The sequence below is a fragment of the Rhinopithecus roxellana genome, chromosome 12, assembly GCF_007565055.1.
Source record: "Rhinopithecus roxellana isolate Shanxi Qingling chromosome 12, ASM756505v1, whole genome shotgun sequence".
NCBI lineage: Eukaryota > Metazoa > Chordata > Mammalia > Primates > Cercopithecidae > Rhinopithecus > Rhinopithecus roxellana.
In genome coordinates, this window is record NC_044560.1 from 89,032,304 (window position 1) to 89,053,021 (window position 20,718).

The 20,718-nt window shown below is 44.5% G+C and overlaps 1 protein-coding gene across 1 annotated transcript in view; it reads right to left on the bottom strand.

Moving 5' to 3' along the window:
* Positions 1-1,706: 1,706 nt before the first annotated feature.
* The window catches only part of SF3A3 (splicing factor 3a subunit 3), a 30,007-nt gene continuing 10,995 nt past the window's right edge, over positions 1,707-20,718 (bottom strand). Inside the window, exons 8-17 of the mRNA XM_010352684.2 lie at positions 20,352-20,490; positions 19,215-19,283; positions 18,738-18,805; positions 18,467-18,574; positions 15,974-16,043; positions 9,350-9,514; positions 9,126-9,236; positions 7,830-7,920; positions 4,280-4,335; positions 1,707-2,425 (exon numbers count right to left, since the gene is read on the bottom strand). Of these exons, the coding sequence (XP_010350986.1) occupies positions 2,348-2,425; positions 4,280-4,335; positions 7,830-7,920; positions 9,126-9,236; positions 9,350-9,514; positions 15,974-16,043; positions 18,467-18,574; positions 18,738-18,805; positions 19,215-19,283; positions 20,352-20,490 (955 nt within the window). The 3' untranslated portion in view covers positions 1,707-2,347. The remainder of the gene's footprint in view (positions 2,426-4,279; positions 4,336-7,829; positions 7,921-9,125; positions 9,237-9,349; positions 9,515-15,973; positions 16,044-18,466; positions 18,575-18,737; positions 18,806-19,214; positions 19,284-20,351; positions 20,491-20,718) is intronic.

Below are 20,718 nucleotides of genomic sequence, written 5' to 3' on the forward strand. Positions count from 1 at the left end.
TGAGGACTCCAACAACTGGAAAGCAGCAGGTGCATTCCTTGGTAGCCCAATGCAGTCACTATTCTGACGAGTGGTCTGAAGGGCCATCTTCTCCCCACATTTTCCATTCCAAAGCTTTAACTCTCTTCTCAAATGGCAATGTCTCCTTGCACCTTGGGCCAGTTTCCACTAATCAGTGTTTCTAGTTGGCTCAATTAGGTTTAATTATTCACTCTGCTTCAGCTCAGGCCCTGGAGAGGCTGTCCAACTGGAGTCTTATTTTTTTGAGACGGAGTTTCACTCTTGTTGCCCAGGCTGGAGTGCAATGGCATGATCTCGACTCACCGCAACCTCTGCCTCCCAGGTTCAAGTGATTCTCCTGCCTCAGCCTCCCTAGTAGCTGGGATTATAGGCATGCACCACCACGCCTGGCTAATTCTGTATTTTTAGTAGAGATGGGGTTTCTCTATGTTGGTCAGGCTGGTCTCAAACTCCTGACCTCAGGTGACCTGCCTGCCTTTGCCTCCCAAAGTACTGGGATTACAGGCATGAGCCACCACACCCAGCCTGGAGTCTTAAATGGAGTGAACACACAAGGGAATGAGTTGCACAGGGATGGGTTGAACCAGGAAGGAAAATACCAACCTAGCTTGCAGTGCCACTGGGGTGGGGGTGGTGAAACTTTACTGCCATGGAAATAACCAGGGCAAAAGATTGGTGTAAGGCAGAAGGCTAGTTCCAGGTTGGGATTTTTTTTTTTTTTTTTTTTTTTTTTTTGAGACGGAGTCTCGCTCTGTCACCCAGGCTGGAGTGCAGTGGCTGGATCTCAGCTCACTGCAACCTCCGCCTCCCGGGTTCAAGTGATCCTCCTGAGTACCTGGGACTACAGGTGCATGCCATCACGGCTGGCTGATTTTTGTATTTTTAGTAGAGACAGGATTTTGCCATGTTGGCCAGGCTGGTCTCCAACTCCTGACCTCAAGTAATTCGCTGCCCTCGGCCTCCCAGTGTTGGGATTACAGGCATCAGCTACTGCGCCTGGCCTGAGTTGGGATTTTTAAAAGTAGATATATTAGCCAGCCTGCCTCTACATGGGGTGAGTGCGGCACTGGTCCTTGGCAGGTTTTTAGAAAAATAAGATATAAATGTATAATATAAAGAAAAAGATTAACTTTTTTTTAAAAAGTAGATTTATTAAAAACAGGTGAAGATCTGAGTGTTGAGAGGCAAATGGGGTCTCTAGGGGATCCTGTCCTGCAGCAGGCCTGACTTTCGGATGACTGTGCTTATAAGGCAGATCAGTTCCTTCCTGGTTGCCTTAGTTCTTTCCATTTCAGACACCACATTTGGATCCTGGAGCAGCTGCTTAACTACCCAAACTCTACCATGGCTATCTGGGCTTGGAGAACATGTGAGTATTAGCTACTTTTACAGTCAAATAGGGATCTTGTAGAAGAAACAGGTAGACAGACCCACCAAAGTCTCTCATTCTGACCTAGCAAGCTGGTGAAGTCTCTGTCGGTCCTAGTTCCCTTGTATGTTGGGCTGCAGGCCCATTCTAATACAGCCCAACTCTTTTTTATTTTTTGAGATGGAGCCTCACTATATTGCCCAGGCTGGCCTCAAACTCCTAGGTTCAAAGGATCTTCTAGCCTCAGCATCTTGAGTAGCTGGGACTACAGTGCGTGCCACCATGCCAATTTTTTTTTTTTTTTTTTTTTTGTATAAATGAGACAGGATCTCACTATGTTACCTAGGCTGGTCTTAAGCAACCTTCCTGCCTCAGCCTCCCAAGTAGCTGGGACTACAGGCACAAGCCACTGCACCCAGCTCCAACTCCTTTCTTTATGCAAATACATAAGGCAAACCTTGGTACCACACTTAGTCCTTAGTAGCAGCCCTTGCTCATCCTCCTAGTCTTTCCCTAGTATTTGCATCAATGGCTAAGCTGATGGCAGACCTCATCCTGGGGTAATACTCATTCAGGGAAGCAGCAACAAAGGAGGGTAGGGTAAGAGGTCAGGTCAGATTTGTAGCAAAACAGGTGCCCATTAAATCTCAGCTACTACTAAAGTTGGTGAGAAAGAGGTATGGAGGCCTTAAGACCTGAAGCACTGAGTTGGTCCATAACCCTGGGCTTTAGAACAAGGTATGGTTTTATTTTCTGGCAGAATCTTTTAAAATATAAAACAGATAAAACACATCTCAACCCTGCAATCTGCCAGCATGTCTTGTTTCTACAAGATGCATGCTAGACCATGAGACTACATAGCAAAGGGTCTTTAAGAGGATTTGGTTGGGAGAAATACAAAAAGCAGATCTCAGGGAAGCCTGGGCTAGCCCAAAAGCTGAGCTACATCCCTGAATACTAGAGCAGTCCTTGTCTTTTTAGATCCTCATAGGTCTTCTTATTCACAACATTCCCACTTGAATCTTCATATTCTTCCTGAAAAGGAAGGGGTACACTTTGTTAGATACATCTCCTAAAAGAAATGTTTGGAACCAATCTCTAGGTACCTGAGCTCATCCTGGCCTGATTCCATGGCATACTCTGGTACACTAAGACTGGCATTTATCTAAGACAGCCTTTCTCAACTGGGGTTCCACAAGAGAATTAAGTCCCACTGCCCCAAAGCAGCCACGGTGTTCAATGAATTAACTTCTCTCGTAGACATCTAAAATGGTATCAGTCATGACCCATCATTAGAGTATCTGAGAAAATAGTTTATTTAGCTCTCTATGTTTAAGATGAGGAACCATGGTTGAGAAAGGCTGACCTGCAACAGCAAGTTTTCAAATGGTTCCCAAGAATCCCAGGTTTCTGCTCAGAGGCCACTGCAGGGGTTGAAAGGGAGGCCAGGAAGTCTGAGCTTCCCCATGTCCAGAGCAATTCTGCTTGATTCTATTTTATATATCGGAGTACTATATTACAAGTGGAAGAGAGTTTTGCTGCCAAAAAGAAAAATAATACTGAAAACCACTGACTCAAAAAAAGAGAGGCTATTGCCAGTTACTATGGGACTTGGAGTGAGTCAATACCATTCCTTACATACATGTCATTCCTCATCTCTGAAACCTGCTGCTTGGGATGACCATCATAAGACCAACAAGGACTTCTCCCTGTTGCTATGGGAGTACCATCTCTCATTAGATGCTTTCCTCAAAGGAGATCTAATACATGATACAGAGTCTCGGCATTTTAGTCTATAAATCTCCACGGCAGAACATGAGATATGGGTACTCCCACTTGCCATTTCAATTTTTTTGTGTGTGTGAGGCAAGTTCTTGCTCTGTCACCCAGGCTGGAGTGCAATGGTGCGATCACAGCTCACTGCAGCCTTGACAGCCTGGGCTCAAGTGATCCTCCTGCCTTAGCCTCCTGAACAGCTGGGACCACAGGCATGTGCCACTACTCCCAGCTAATTATTGTATTTTTTGTAGAGATATGGTTTCATCATGTTGCCCAGGCTGGTCTCTAATTCCTGGGCTCAAGCGATCTGCCTGCTTTGGCCTCCCAAAGTGCTGGGACTACAGGCATGAACCGCTGCACCCGGCCCATTTCAAAATTTGAATGGGAGAATACAATCTGCCTTTCTGTTGTTAAAGAGACAGGGTCTTACTCCGTCACCCAGGCTGAAGTGCAGTGCTATGATCACAGCTCAGCAGCTGCCTCAAATTCCTGGGCTCAAGTGCTCCTCCTGCCTCAGTCCCAATTAGCTGGGACTAAAAGCATGCACCACCACACTTGGTTAATTATTAATTTTTTTTTTTTTTTTTTTTTTTGAGACAGAGTCATTCTCTGTCACCCAGGCTGGAGTGCAGTGGCACAATCTCGGCTCATGCAACCTCCACCTCCCGAGTTCAAGTGATTTTCGTGCTTAGGCCTCCCAAGTAGCTGGGACTACAGGCGTGAGCGGGTGGATCACCTGAGGTGAGGAGTGTGAGACCAGTCTGGCCAACATGGCGAAACTCTGTCACTACTAAAAATACAAAAATTAGTCAGTGTGGTGGCTGGCGCCTGTAATCTCAGCTACTCGAGAGGCAGAGGTAGGAGAATTGCTGGAACCCAGGAGGTGGAAGTTGCAGTGAGGTGACATTACACTACTGCACTCTAGCCTGGGCAACAGTGTGAGACTGTGTCAAAAAAAAAAAAAAAAAAGGAAAAGTCAATTGGTAGATATTGTCACATTGTACTCGCTGCTGCAGTACACTAGGGACCATCTTTCACCTCCTTTCTACGTGGTGAGGGAGCTCTCTATCACTTGACACTATCCCCAACACCATCCACATTAGTACCCACCTCAGTGTCAGGCTGCCATCGTTCTGAAGCCTTCTGCAATTTCAGTTTGGCCCACACTGCAGGATAAGAAATGAACAGCAATCAGGATGGACTGAACATCTGTCGGGTAGCCAGTGTTATAATCCTCTCTCCCTGCCATTAGGATGTCCCTAGAATTTCAGCTACTCAGGAGGCTGAGGCAGGAGAATCGCTTGAAACCAGGAGGTGGAGGTTGCAGTGAGCTGAGATCACGCCACTGCACTCCAGCCTGAGTGACAGAGCAAGACTCCGTCTCAGAAATTTAAAAAAAAATTAAATTAAAAAAAAGAAGAAAAGAAAAAGGCTGCCATGAAAAAGTTAATGGCAGAGAAAGCTACCACTGCTGGGAAAACAGGAAGCCTGGCAGCAGTCCTCTATATGCTTCAGCAGCACATTCCCTGACATGTACTCTACTTCACTTTCCTCAAGAGGTATTTTGCTGCTGTGTTTCTATAGCCTCAAACACAAGCTTACTGAGGGCACTTCTATTTTTTCCTTTATATCAGTAATTCTTTTGTTTTTTTTTTGAGACGGAGTCTTGCTCTGTCGCCCGGGCTGGAGTGCAGTGGCCTGATCTCAGCTCACTGCAAGCTCCGCCTCCCGGGTTTACGCCATTCTCCTGCCTCAGCCTCCGGAGTAGCTGGGACTACAGGCGCCCGCCACCTCGCCCGGCTAGTTTTTTGTATTTTCAGTAGAGACGGGGTTTCACCGTGTTAGCCAGGATGGTCTCGATCTCCTGACCTTGTGATCCACCCATCTCAGCCTCCCAAAGTGCTGGGATTACAGGCTTGAGCCACCGCGCCCAGCTATATCAGTAATTCTTTAACATGAGCATGGTGGCTCATGCCTATAATCCTAGCACTTTGGGAGGCCAATGCGGGCGCATCACTTGAGGTCAGAAGTTCCAGGCCAGCCTGGCCAACATGGTGAAACCCCGTTTTTGTACTAAAAATACAAAAATTGCTGGGCATGGTTGTACATGCCTATGGTCCCAGCTACTGGGGAGGTTAAGGCACAAGAATTGCTTGAACCCAGGAGGCGAAGGTTGCAGTGAGCCAAGATCAGTCACTGCACTCCAGCCTGGGCAACACAGCAAGACTCTGTCTCAAAAAAATAATAATAATAAAAAAAATAAGGTTGGGTGCAGTGGTTCATGCCTATAATCCCAGCATTTTGTAGGGCCAAGGTGGGAGGATCACTTCAGCCCAGGAGTTTGAGACCAGCCTGGGCAACATAAGGAAACCCCATCTGTACCAAAAAGAAAAAAAAAAAAAAAAAAAAAGAAAGAAAAAAAAGAAAATAAACTCAGAATAGATATAACACTTGGTTTCCTACTTTGTCATAAGAAGTCAAGAAATTATGTAAGTTAAAGAATCTTAGCACAGTCCCACTGAAGAGGTAATCTCTGTCAATATAAACAGTCTCAAATGACAGACAAGTTGTAGCATGTTGCACGCTGGGCAGGGATCACGCCTGCAATCCCAGCACTTTCAGAGGATGAGGCAGGCAGATCGCTTGGGTACAGGACTTTAAGACCAGCCTGGGCAACATGGTGAAACACCATCTCTACAAAAAATACAAAAATTAGCCGGGCATGGTGGCACAAGCCTGTAGTCCCATCGACTTGGGAATCTGAGGTGGGAGGATCACTTGAGTCTGGGAGGCAGAGACTGCAGTGAGCTGTGATTGCACCACTGTACTCCAGCCTGGGCAACAGTTGGAAGCCCAAGGTTCAAGCTGACCAAACAGCTGAACAGCCTGCTAAGCATAACTGAGAGTAAAGTGCCTGTAATTTAACAAAGTGGAGGGGTAAATACCTTACTTCTGTCTAACCAGCCAACAGTGAAATGTGACATAGATCCACTGAAAAGAAAATAAAAAGCCAGGACAGGCGTGGTGGCTCACGCCTATAATCCCAGTACTTTAGGAAGCCAAGGCAGGCAGGTCACCTGAGGTCAGGAATTTGAGACCAGCCTGGCCAACATGCTAAAACCCTGTCTCTACTAAAAATACCAAAAAAATTAGCCAGGCGTGGTGGCAAGTGCCTGTAATTCCAGCTACTCGGGAGGCTGAGGCAGGATAATCGCTTGAAACCAGGGGGTAGAGGTTGCAGTGAGCTGAGATCACGCCACTGCACTCCAGCCTGGGCGACAGAGCAAGACTCCGTCTCAGAAATTTAAAAAAAATTAAATTAAATTAAAAAAAAAGAAGAAAACAAAAAAGCTGCCATGAAAATGTTAATGGCAGAGAAAGCTACCACTGCTGGGAAAACAGGAAGCCTGGCAGCAGTCCTCTATATGCTTCAGCAGTACCTTCCCTCACGTGCACTCCACTTTACTTTCCTCAAGAGGTATTTGGCTGCTATGTTTCTATAGCCTCAAACACAAGCTTACTGAGGGCACTTCTATTTTTTCCTTTGTATCAGTCATTCTTTAACACATTAAAATCAATTCAGAAAACTATACATACAACCATTCAATCAAATTCTTGCATACAAGGGAGTTCACAGACCCAGGCTAAAAGCCCTGGTCTATACTCAGCACAGGGCTCGTCTCAAAGGAGAAACAATCAGTACTGCTGACTAATTCATTCCCCTTAAAAATGCAATCATTAGCTGGACGCGGTGGATCATACCTGTAATCCCAGCACTTTGGGAGGCTGAGGTGGGTGGATCACCTGAGGTCAGGAGTTCGAGACCAGCCTGACCAACATGGAGAAACCCCATCTCTAAGTAGCTGGGCATGGTGGCACATACTTGTAATCCCAGCTACTCGGGAGGCTGAGGTAGGAGACTCGCTTGAACCCAGGAGGCAGAGGTTGCAGTGAGCCGAGATCGCACCACTGCACTCCAGCCTGGCGACAGAGCAAGACTCTGTCTCAGAAACAAAACAAAGGATGGGCGCGGTGGCTCAAGCCTGTAATCCCAGCACTTTGGGAGGCCAAGGCAGGCAGATCACGAGGCCAGGAGATCGAGACCATCCTGGCTAACACTGTGAAACCCCATCTCTACTAAAAATACAAAAAATTAGCCAGGCGTGGTGGCAGGCGCCTGTAGTCCCAGCTACCAAGAGGCTGAGGTGGGAGAATGGCATGAACTCAGGAGACGGAGCTTGCAGTGAGCTGAGATCATGCCACTGCACTCCAGCCTGGGTGACAGAGCGAGACTCCATCTCAGAAAAAAAAAGTTAGCCAGGCACAGTGGCGCGTGCCTGTAGTCCCAGCTACTCGGGAGGCTGAGGCAGGAGAACTGCTTGCACCCAGGAGGCGGAGGTTGCAGTAAGCCGAGATCGCGCCATTGTACTCCAGCCTGGTGACAGAGCGAGACTCTGTCCATCTCAAAAAAAAACACAAAAAACAAAAAAACAACCACAAAACAAAAAACAGAAATGCAGTAATAATACAACTGTCTCAGATTTTACATATCCACAACCTACTGCCTTTAATCCTGGATACACAAGGTATCAGGATGCTGACTCGAAGGAGGACAGGCCATTTGTACTGGCCTAGGAGACAGTAAATAAATGTTACTTACAGGAGACAGCATCTTCAATCTGTGTCACATTAGCAAAGTGAGCAGTGTTTGGGATGCCCAAACACCTCATGCCATGAGCGTGACGCCATTCCTGGGAGAAGAGAGAAGCAAAAGGATCATGTGAAATGGGAATAGCTGAACACAGAGCACTAACTCCATTCTACTCATAAATCCTAACATGGCCCTTTACAAGACTCCACCGAAAGGTAGCATTCCTTTTGTGTTTCGTGTTTGTAAACCGCTGGCTGTGACTGACAAAAGGCTGGTATTTCAAAGAGGCATCGCATTGTTTGCCTCACTGGGTTGGCTTGTAAACCTAGATTCTAGACCCGGTAGTCTTACACGTAAAACCTCTGGGTCAAGATCACAGGAAAACATCACAACTCTAACTACATCTCCCATATTGCGGGAGAACTCACCAAAGCCCCAGCAACTCCAAACACCTGCATGAATAGGGTTACTAATGGCAGGTCAGCATCATATTTGTAGGTAAAGGAGAAGACTTTTATCAGGCACAACGATGTGGTGAGGAGAGAGCAAGGAGATTATACACTGACATGATGGCAGTTTTAGCTAAGGGATGGTAAATGGCACGGGCTTTATCTGGATGCCAACTCCAATCATTGTAGGAGGTGCTGAGAAGGATTCAGAACTCACTCATGGGCTCAGCAAAAAAGACCCAGGATCAATTAGTAATATGTATGACTCAGAGAGGGGGAGAGGAGTTCATATAAATTTGTCATCCTTGGTCTAGCATAAATCTTTTCCATTCTGTAAAATGTCCTTCCAAAATCTAAGAACTAAAAGCAGAGTCCACTTAGAGGTGAGCCCACTTACAGCAGTACCACCCCAACAACACCCTGTCTCAAGAATGGTTTGATAAAGATCAGCCCCTTCATTTTTTCTCAAGAGGTAAAGATCCATTTAAGATCCGAAAGAGGTAAGCCCTATTTTTGATCTTGAGTATTAGCAATGGGGTAGAGAAATAACCAAGAAGTCAGAAGTTGGTCTAAAATGCTAGCAGAAAGACACAGAGAAGTGTTAAAAGCAGGCAAGAGAAACCCAAATAAGGTTTAAAGAGCGGAGTAGTAGAATTCCTCCAGAAACTATCTCAGGTATTTAAGACTAACATTGGTGCCAAAAGTCAAACGCCATGGGCTTGATTTTAAAACCATCCTTCTCTGATTCCCTTCGGCTCTGGACATCAGAGGTCCACATAGGCTACTCCTACTCTCTTCTCTGAAAGTCTCATGTTTTTACTTCAATTCCCAGAAAAAATGGCTCTGAATTCCTTACAGCAAAGTGTCGCTGGAAGGCTTTGGGTCCTCGGTAGGTGTAGTTTCCACAAATCTCACAGTTGTAGTTGATATTTAGGCCATGAAGTTTATACAGCCAGTAGGGAATAGGCTAAAAAAGAAAAAGAAAAAAAAACAAAAAACAAGAAGTAGTGTTAGCCTACTAAACTCTGTATCTGTTTCCAAAATGGGGAATGGGGAGAAAGTGGTAGTTCTGAGACTTACTTTGCCATCCCAGCCAAGTGGCAGGTTTTTGGGGTTGTAAATGATCTCGTTCTCTTCATCTTCACTCTCACTCTCACTGATCTGCTCTTCTTCCTCTTCTTCTCGCTCTTCTCCTGTCCTGGCTTGCTTGCGCTGTACATTTTCATGAGTGAGATGTCGCTGTTCCTAAGGCAGGTCCATAAATGAAAAGTCAGAAAAAACTAGTGCAGAATAAGAAGGGAAATTTCCTGTTTTCCTACAACTTTTGCTGACCCCTTACTTCCAAGGATAAGGTTCTTTCTTATAGAATAAAGGAAAAATCTTGCCTTCATATCAGAACTCCTTATCAGTAGGCTCTACCTGAACCCAAAGAAAAGAGTAATTTTTACATTACTTGCCTGATTACTCATCTGAGGCTACTGCAGAACAACAGAAAACAGTCTCATCTATTCTGACTCTAAAATATTTCCTGGCTGGGTGTGGTGGCTCAAGCCTGTAATCTCATCACTTTTGGAGGCTGGGGTGGGAGAATCACTTGAGGCCAGGAGTTTGACATCAGCCTGGGCAACACAGTGGGATCCCATCTCTACAAAACATTTACAAATTGGCTAGGCATGGAGGTGTGCACCTGTGGTCCCAGCTATTCAGGAGGCTGAGTTAGGAGGACTGCTTGAGCCCAGGAGTTTGAGGATGCAGTGAGCTATGATCCCACCACTACACTCCAGCCTGGGCAACACAGTGAGACTCCATCTCAAAAAAAAAAAAAAAATGCACCCAATACAGGAGCACCCAGATTCATAAAGCAAGTCCTTAGAGACCTATGAAGAGACTTAGACTCTCACACAATAATAATGGGAGACTTTAACACCCCACTGTCAACATTAGACAGATCAACGAGACAAAGTTAACAAGGATATCCAGGAATTGAACTCAGCTCTGCACCAAGCGGACCTAATAGACATCTGCAGAACTCTCCACCGCGAATCAACAAAGTATACATTCTTCTCAGCACCGCATCACACTTATTCCAAAATTGACCACATAGTTGCAAGTAAAGCACTTCTCAGCAAATGTAAAAGACAGAAATTATAACAAACTCTCTCTCAGACCACAGTGCAGTCAAACTAGAACTCAGGATTAAGAAACTCACTCAAAACCACTCAACTACATGGAAACTGAACAACCTGCTCCTGAATGACGACTACTGGGTACATAACGAAATGAAGGCAGAAATAAAGATGTTCTTTGAAACCAATGAGGACAAAGATACAACATACCAGAATCTCTAGGACACATTTAAAGCAGTGTGTAGAGGGAAATTTATAGCACTAACTGCCCACAAGAGAAAGCAGGAAAAGATTTAAAATTGACACCCTAACATCACAATTAAAAGAACTTGAGAAGCAAGAGCAAACACATTCAAAAGCTAGCAGAAGGCAAGAAATAATTAAGATCAGAGCAGAACTGAAGGAGATAGAGACACAAAAAACACTTAAAAAAATCAATGAATCCAGGAGCTGGTTTTTTGAAAAGATCAACAAAATTGATAGACTGCTAGCAAGACTAATAAAGAAGACAGAAGAATCAAACAGATGCAATAAAAAATGAAAAAGGGGATATCACCACTGATCCCACAAAAATACAAACTACCACCAGAAAATACTATAAACAACTCTACGCAAATAAACTAGAAAATCTAGAAGAAATGGATACATTCCTGGACATATACACCCTCCCAAAACTAAACTAGGAAGAAGCTGAATCCCTGAATAGACCAATAACAGGTTCTGAAATTGAGGCAATAATGGCCTACCAACCAAAAAAAGTCTAAGACCAGACGGATTCACAGCTGAATTCTACCAGAGGTACAAAGAGGAGCTGGTACCATTGCTTCTGAAACTATTCCAATGAATAGAAAAAGAGGGAATTCTCCCTAATTCATTTTATGAGGCCAATATCATCCTGATACCAAAGCCTGGCAGAGACACAACAAAAAAAAGAGAATTTTAGACCAATATCCCTGATGAACATCAATGCAAAAATCCTCGATAAAATACAGGCAAACCAAATCCAGCAGCACATCAAAAAGCTTATCCACCATGATCAAGCTGGCTTCATACCTGTGATGCAAGGCTGGTTCAACATACCCAAATAAATACACGTAATCCATCATATAAACAGAACCAAATACAAAAGCCACACGATTATCTCAATAGATGCAGAAAAGGCCTTTGACAAAATTCAACAGCCCTTCATGTTAAAAACTCTCAATAAACTAGGTATTGATGGGATGCATCTCAAAATAATAAGAGCCATTTATGACAAACCCACAGCCAGTATCATACTGAATGGGCAAAAACTGGAAGCATTCCCTTTGAAAACTGGCACAAGACAGGGATGCCCTCTCTCACCACTCCTATTCAACATAGTGTTGGAAGTTCTGGCCAGGGCAATCAGGCAAGAGAAAGAAATAAAGGGCATTCAATTAGGAAAAGAGGAAGTCAATTTGTCCCTGTTTGCAGATGACATGATTGTATATTTAGAAAACCCCATCGTCTCAGCCCCAAATCTCCTTAAGCTGATAAGCAACTTCAGCAAAGTCTCAGCATACAAAATCAGGGTGCAAAAATCATAAGCATTCCTATACACCAAAAACAGACAGAGAGCCAAATCATGAGTGAACTCCCATTCACAATCACTTCAAAGAGAATAAAATACCTAGGAATTCAACTTACAAGGGATGTGAAGGACCTCTTCAAGGAGAACTACAAACCACTGCTCAATGAAATAAAAGAGGACACAAACAAATGGAAGAACATTCCACGCTCATGGATAGGAAGAATCAATATTGTGAAAATGGCCATACTGCCCAAGGTAATTTATAAATTCAATGCCATCCCCATCAAGCTACCAATGACTTTCTTTTTTTTTTTTTGAGATGGAGTCTCGCTCTGTCACCCAGGCTGGAGTGCAGTGGCCGGATCTCAGCTCACTGCAAGCTCCGCCTCCCGGGTTTACGCCATTCTCCTGCCTCAGCCTCCCGAGTAGCTGGGACTACAGGCGCCCGCCACCTCGCCCGGCTAGTTTTTTGTATTTTTTAGTAGAGACGGGGTTTCACCGTGTTAGTCAGGATGGTCTCGATCTCCTGACCTTGTGATCCGCCCGTCTCGGCCTCCCAAAGTGCTGGGATTACAGGCTTGAGCCACCGCGCCCGGCCTATGACTTTCTTCATAGAATTCGAAAAAAACTACTTTAAAGTCCATATGGAACCAAAAAAGAGCCCACATTGCCAAGACAATCCTAAGCCAAAAGAACAAAGCTGGAGGCATCACGCTACCTGACTTCAAACTATACTACAAGGCTATGGTAACCAAAACAGCATGGTACTGATACCAAAACAGAGATATAGACCAATGGAACAGAACAGAGTCCTCGGAAATAATACCACCACATCTACAACCATCTGATCTTTGACAAACCTGACAAAAACAAGAAATGGGGAAAAGACTCCCTAATTAATAAATGTTGCTGGGAAAACTGGCTAGCCATATGTAGAAAGCTGAAACTGGATCCCTTCCTTACACCTTATACAAAAATTAATTCAAGATGGATTAAAGACCTAAATGTTAGACCTAAAACCATAAAAACCCTAGAAGAAAACCTAGGCAATATCATTCAGGCCATAGGCACGGGCAAGGACTTCATAATTAAAACACCAAAAGCAATGGCAACAAAAGCCAAAATTGACAAATGGGATCTAATTAAACTAAAGAGCTTCTGCACAGCAAAAGAAACTATCATCAGGTGAACAGGCAACCTATAGAACAGGAGAAAATTTTTACAATCTACTCATCTGACAAAGGGCTAATATCCAGAACCTACAAAGAACTTAAACAAATTTACAAGAAAAAATCAAACCACCCCATTAAAAAATGGGCAAAATATATGAACACGTCTCGAAAGAAGACATTTATGCAGCCAACAGACACATGAAAAAATGCTCATCATCACTGGCCATCAGAGAAATGAAAATCAAAACCACAATGAGATACCATCTCACACCAGTTAGAATGGTGATCATTAAAAAGCCAGGAAACAACAGGTGCTGGACAGGATGTGGAGAAATAGGAACACTTTTACACTGTTGTTGGGACTGTAAATTAGTTCAACCATTGTAGAAGACAGTGTGGCGATTCCTCAAGGATCCAGAACTAGAAATACCATTTGACCCAGCCATCCCATTATTGGGCATATACCTAAAGGATTATAAATCATGCTGTTATAAAGACACATGCACACATACATTTATTGCGGCACTATTCACAATAGTAACGACTTGGAACCAACCCAAATGTCCATAAATGATAGACTGGATTAAGAAAATGTGGCACATATACACCATGGAATACTATGCAGGCAGAAAAAAAGATGAGTTCATACCCTCTGTAGGGACATGGATGAAGCTAGAAACCATCATTCTGAGCAAACTATTGCAAGGACAGAAAACCAAACACCGCATGTTCTCACTCATAGGTGGGAACTGAACAATGAGAATGCTTGGACACAGGGTGGGAAACATCACACATTGGGGCCTGTTGGGGGGTGGTGGGAGGGGGGAGGGTTAGCATCAGGAGATATAATTTTATCTAATACTGTTGTATCTTTGTGTTTCTTGTTTCCTCTACCAGAAGCTTTTTCTTCTCCCTCTTTCTACTTAGAAGACTCAAACTCACTGTATTCAGGTAAGTATCAAATTACATTGTAATTATTTGTCTCCACTAACCACAAAATGAGTTTCTCAAGGGCAAGAGGCTGTGTCATATTCACTATTGTATTAAAAAAATTTGCATAATGTCCAAAAACCAACAGACATCAACAAATAGTATAATAATGGCAAAAATCTTATCAGTTCATAGTGAGAGCAACTTCTGGAAAGCATTTGGCTAGAACTGGTTGGAATTCCGAAGAGAATAGTGCCATCTCCTGGCAGGGAAAGCAAAATGCTCTTAAAGGATGGAGGCCGGCCCGGTGGCTCCAGCACTTTGGGAGGCCAAGACAGGCGGATCACTTGAGGCCAGGAATTCAAGACCAGCCTGGCCAACAAGAGAAAACCCTGTCTCTACCAAAAGTACAAATTAGCCAGGTGTGGTGGCACACACCTGTAGTTCCAGCTACCAGGGAGGCTGAGGCACGAGAATCACTTGAACCCAGGAGGCGGAGGTTGCAGTGAGCTGAGAACCTGCCACTGCACTCCAGCCTGGGTGACAGAGTGAGGTACTGTTTCAAAACAAACCTCATGTCAAGGGCATGAGTGGCCTCCTAGCCACTCACAAGACTGGCAACTCAGCCTGCTGCCCACACTAGCATAGCCCAAGGTCATAGTGGAGAATATGTCTCTCCAATGTCCAATGTCCAGCTAGCCTTTTACTGAAAGCAGTCATAACAGAATCACAGGTGACTAGTTTTACAGCTATTATATGAATGGTCCTCAGAAGCAGAATGAAAATGTCCATGGCAATTAACAAAAACATGTAAACAAGCTATCTGACCCAGAGCCATCCACTAAAAGGACCGTGCAAGTGTGTGTAAAGGGAAAGGCTTGGAGATAGTTAAAAATCGGGCTGGGTGCCGTGGCTCACACCTGTAATCCCAGCACTTTGGGAGGCTGAGGCAAGCTGATCACGAGGTCAGGAGTTCGAGACCAGCCTGGCCAATAGGGCGAAATCCCGCCTCTACTAAAACTACAAAAAACTAGTTGGGCATGGTGGCGCACGCCTGTAGTCCCAGCTACTCAGGAGGCTGAGGGAGGAGACTCGCTTGAACCCTGGAGGTGGAGGTTGCAGTGAGCCCGGATTGCACCACTGCACTCCAGCCTGGGTGACAGAGCAAGACTGTCTCAAAAAAAAACAAAAAAACCAAAAACCAAAAAAACTGTACACAGCAGACATGATCAGAAAGGCTGGTCTTCTGAAGGACTCCAGAGACATCGATCATCTTCTCTGGATGAATGCTGCCATTTCTTCCACTTTTTCTTTCTGGAAAGAGATTTCTTTTCCTCCTACTCCTCTCCCTACTTTCTCTCTGAGATAAGCATACTGGTCAGGCTAGGCCTTTCTCTACCCCAACCCACACTTCAGTTCTTCCTAAAATATTCAAGGAGAACATTCACTGCTAGCTTTGTACTACTAATATTCTAGCCCTACTAATTTTCTCACAATCTTATGAACATGTAAGTTGACTTACATAAGATGACTTATGAAAATGCCTTTTTATAAGTCATAACTGAAAGGCTGCTTTGAGTAGCCTTTGTTACTTGCCCTTTGAATGTCTGCTTTGTGGTCTACTCCTGAGTATTTTCTGAAGCTCAGGCACAGAATCTGCACTATTCTGGACATTATATTGCGAGGGGACTCTATTCTCCATGCCTGGCTTTATGGAAATTGGACAATTTTGGAAGTATCGTCTAACAACAGAATAGGAACTTACTGAAGAGCCTCATACCCTGACCTCTATTTTGTGCCATAGTAGTTTATCAGCTATCCATTCCTCTTTTGAACCTAATGAAAAAAATATCTTCCATGAGTTCCTCTCCCTTTAACTCCTGTGCTTTATACCATTTTCCACTTTCAGCAGTCAGTCACTTACCCCAAGAATCTCTACATATTCATAGATCTGGGCTTCTAGAAAAGCAATGTCTTTGTTCCTCTCAGTGTCTCTGAGAAAAAGAAACAAGCTATATCACTCAAGGATTCTCTCATCCATTGCTTTGTTCCCTATATCTGGGAACATTTATTGCACAACTGCATTAAAAATCATAAGCACATGAGAAATACCATGCTATGAAAGCAAATGCTCTGTTCATCTCAGGACTCTATTGACAAATACTGAGGTTATTTCTCAGAATGCATGGAGGCTTCCTCTATGACCTCACCTAGAAGATGAAGGACATATCAAGACTGCTTACATTGCCATCATTATAATCTACAAAGGAAATGTGGTATGTAAGAGCAAGCTCTGCAGCAGGTAGACCTAGGCCCAAATCCTGACTCTGCTACTTAGAACTATGAGAGAGTGGACACATTCCATAACTTTTCTGAGTCCTTATCTGCAAAAACTCAGGATAACAACTAATTTTCTGGGTTGTTGTGAGAATTAGAAAAAAAAGTACATTAAGAAAATACTGGGCCAGACATGGTGGCTCATGCCTGTAATCCCAGCATTTTGGGAAAATGAGGCTGGCGATCACTTGAGGTTGGGAGTTTGTGACTAGCCTCACCAACACGGTGAAACCCTCTCTACTAAAAATACAAAAATTAGCTGGGCACGGTGGCTCACGCCTGTAATCCCACCACTTTGGGAGGCTGAGGCGGGTGGATCACGTGAGGTCAGGAGTTCATGACCAGCCTGGCCAACATGGTGAAACCCCGTCTCTACTAAAAATACAAAAACTAGCCAGGCATGGTGGCGTACGCTGGTAATCCCACCTACTTGGAAGAGTGAGGCAAGAGAATCGCTTGAACCAGGGAGGTGGAGGTTGCAGCGAGCTGAGATTGCGCCACTGCACTTCAACCTGGGCGACAGAGCAAGACTCTGTCTCAAACAAAAAAACAAAAAACACACAAAAATTTGCCAGTGTGGTGTTGCATATCTGTAATCCCAGCTACTTGGGAGGCTGAGGCAAGAGAATCACTTGAACCCAGAAGGCAGAGGTTGCAGTGAGCCGAGATTGTGCCACTGCACTCTAGCCTGGGCAACAGAGTAAGACTCTATCTCAAAAAAGAAAAAAAAAACCACCCTGGGTCAGGCGCAGTGGCTCACACCTATAATCCCAGCACTTTGGGAGGCCAAGGTGGGTGGATCACTTAAGCTCAGGAGCTGCAGACCAGCCTGGCCAACATGATGAACCCCCATCTCTACTAACAATACAAAAAATCAGCCATGTGTGGTGGTGTGTGCCTGTAGTCCCAGCTACTCAGGAGGCTGAGGCAGGAAAAGCCTTTGAACCCAGGAGGTGGAGGTTCCAGCCAGTAAGCTGAGATTGCACTACTGCACTCCAGCTTGGGTGACCGAGTGAGACTCTGTCTCAAAAAAAAAAAAAAAGGAAAAAGAAAATACCTTGTCTAGGCCGGGCGCGGTGGCTCAAGCCTGTAATCCCAGCACTTTGGGAGGCCAAGACGGGCGGATCACGAGGTCAGGAAATCGACACCATCCTGGCTAACACGGTGAAACTCTGTCTCTACTAAAAAATACAAAAAACTAGCCGGGCGAGGTGGCGGGTGCCTATAGTCCCAGCTACTCGGGAGGCTGAAGCAGGAGAATGGCGTAAACCCGGGAGGCGGAGCTTGCAGTGAGCTGAGATCCGGCCACTGCACTCCAGCCTGGGCGACAGAGTGAGACTCTGTCTCAAAAACAAAAAAACAAAACACAAAAAAACAAAAAACAAAAAAAAAGAAAATACCTTGTCTAAGTGTGTAGCTCAAGAATTAGGTTCAACTTTACCAAAAATAAGCTTAGAAAAATAGTTCTTAGGCCGGGCGCGGTGGCTCAAGCCTGTAATCCCAGCACTTTGGGAGGCCGAGACGGGCGGATCACAAGGTCAGGAGATCGAGACCATCCTGACTAACACGGTGAAACCCCGTCTCTACCAAAAAATACAAAAAACTAGCCGGGCGAGGTGGCGGGCGCCTGTAGTCCCAGCTACTCGGGAGGCTGAGGCAGGAGAATGGCGTAAACCCGGGAGGCGGAGCTTGCAGTGAGCTGAGATCCGGCCACTGCACTGCAGCCTGGGTGACAGAGCGAGACTCCATCTCAAAAAAAAAAAAAAAAAAAAAAAAAAAAAAAAAGAAAAATAGTTCTTGAATCTATTTAGCCTTTTAGCCTCTATAACCTATTAAAGGTGCCAAGAACACGGTTTCAAACTTAGAAACTTGACGTGCTCTCAATCAGATGAATACAGACGGTCCTTTGTTTATATTAACAGTGATAGTATTCTCTATTAGCAGAGAGAAAGAGCAGACTGGATCTCTGTCGACCAATAACGGGGATAAAGCAGGCTTTAAAGTCTCCACTGTGGTTAAAAGTTCTGCATGGGAATAACATTTAAAAGCCACAAGCAGCAGTGCTACCCCAGCCACTCACCGCTTGGTGCCCTTTGACTTGGGATTTTTGGCAAACAAAGAGGTATCAAGTGACTCCAGGGACTTTCCTTTGGTGCTGAATAGTCTCTGGGCTCGCTCTTCTAGGGTCCTAAGGAGACACGATGGCAAAGGATTTCAGGGTTACTTTACCACAGAGGCTCGCTTGTTTTTGCAGTGTGGAGCAACAGAAAAAAAATGGAATCAGAGCTACTTAGAAGACTGTGAAAACACATAGCAAATTGAATAGTTTTGATAGAAAAACTATTCCTTACCCGCCACATTTCAAGCCTAAAGCTAAGAGAGCAGATTTCAATCTGTCCAAACCCAGAGAGGCCAACTCCTGTACAAAGAAGAGAAAAATTACAATATTACATTAACAGATTTTTGGGAAACCCCAAATGCAGGCCAGAGGGTGGGTGTTACTGAGGCTGTGGCAGGACCACGCATTTCATAGCCAATCTGACAGTAAGTCTAAACTCTCCAGAGGACTGAATCTGTAATTATCTTCAGACTTAACCATACTGGTAGTGTTCCATTTACTTTACTACAGCTTAATGTAGTTAGAATGATTATTTCAGTTTCCCAAGTACTAATTTTTTTCTTTTTACTTTGCTACTTTCTTTGTAGATGCTTGATCCCAAGAAATAGTGCCTTATCACAACACAACCATGGTATTAAAGACAGCAGAGCAGTCTTTAAAGATAGAAAAATAGACAGGAAGAACAGTACTACTGATGAAGGAAACATACCTCCCAGGAGGAGAATGCAGAGAGGTCAAGATGGGCTCCAGCATGGGTCAGAGCACTGCTTGTCTCTTTCTGGAAAGAACAACATGGTATTTATTAAGATCCAGGTTTAGGCCAGGCGTGGTGGCTCACACCTGTAATCTCAGCACTTTGGGAGGTCTAGATGGGTGAATTGCTTGAGTTCAGGAGTTAGAGACCAGTCAGAGCAACATGGTGAAATCCCATCTCTACAAAAAAAAACACATGAATTAACTGGGCATGGTGGCATGTGCCTGTGGTCCCAGTTACTCAGGAATCCAAGGCAGGAAGATCTCTTGAGCCCAGGAGGTTGAGGCTGCAGCAGTGAGGTATGATCATGCCACTGCACTCCAGACTAGAAGCCAGATGGAGACTTTGTCTCCCAAAAAACAAAACAAAGCAAAACAAAACAAACAAACCACCAGGTTTAGGATGAAGGTAAGGTTGGTCCACATTCTCTCCCTGGAGAGTTCAGGAAAAACTCATGTTTATCACCAGAAGTGAGAATGTAGATTCCTAACATATGATCTGATAAGCTCTTGGTCGGCAGGAACCACATAACAGTAATGATGTGATTGGTGAAAATCTGGGCACAGTCAAAGGCAAGTGGACCCTGACAGTCTTGCTCCAAAGTACACACAAAAAAACCTCATATACGGCCAGGTGTGGTGGCTCACACCTGTAATCCCAGCACTTTGGGAGGCTGAGGTGGGCAGATCACCTGAGGTCAGGAGTTTGAGACCAGTCTGACAAATACGGAGAAACCCCGTCTCCACTAAAAACACAAAATTAGCTGGCTGTGGTGGCGGGTGCCTGTAATACCAGCTACTCGAGAGGCTGAGGCAGGAGAATCGCTTGAACCCAGGAGGCAGAGGTTGAGGTGAGCCAAGATCCTGCCATCGTACTCCAGCCTGGGCAACAAGAGCGAAACTCTGTCTCCAAAACAAAAAGAAAAAGAAAAACAAACAAAAACACATAGCATACTTGGCAGGGAATACCTCATTGTCACAAGTGATACCAAGGAATTGATACCTAATGCCCTAAAGTGGAAGCTCAAGATAAAGGAAAATAATTACTTCTATTCCTTGGCATGTCCACCATTCACACCCCACTGAAGCTCACCGGCCATCCAGGAAAGGTTCCATTCTCCCATTTCTTCTCAAACTCAGCCTGAATCTTCCCAAAAAGTTCATTCTGATCTTGGAGAGGCTTCACTCTATCTGTGTAATCCTGAAGGTACTCGAGCAGCATCTCTAGGTATCTACAGAGGAACATACAACGCAGAGAAAGCAAAAAGGGTTTCGATTTTTGGTATCTTGTTATTCCCTGTAGAATATATAGTACTTACAATTCTAGTAATGCTATATTTTTAATGCTTTTTTTTTCTTTTTTGAAACGGACTTTCGTTCTTCTTGCCCAGGCTGGAGTGCAACGGCAGGATCTCAGCTCACCACAACCTCCGCCTCCCGGGTTCAAGTGATTCTCCTGC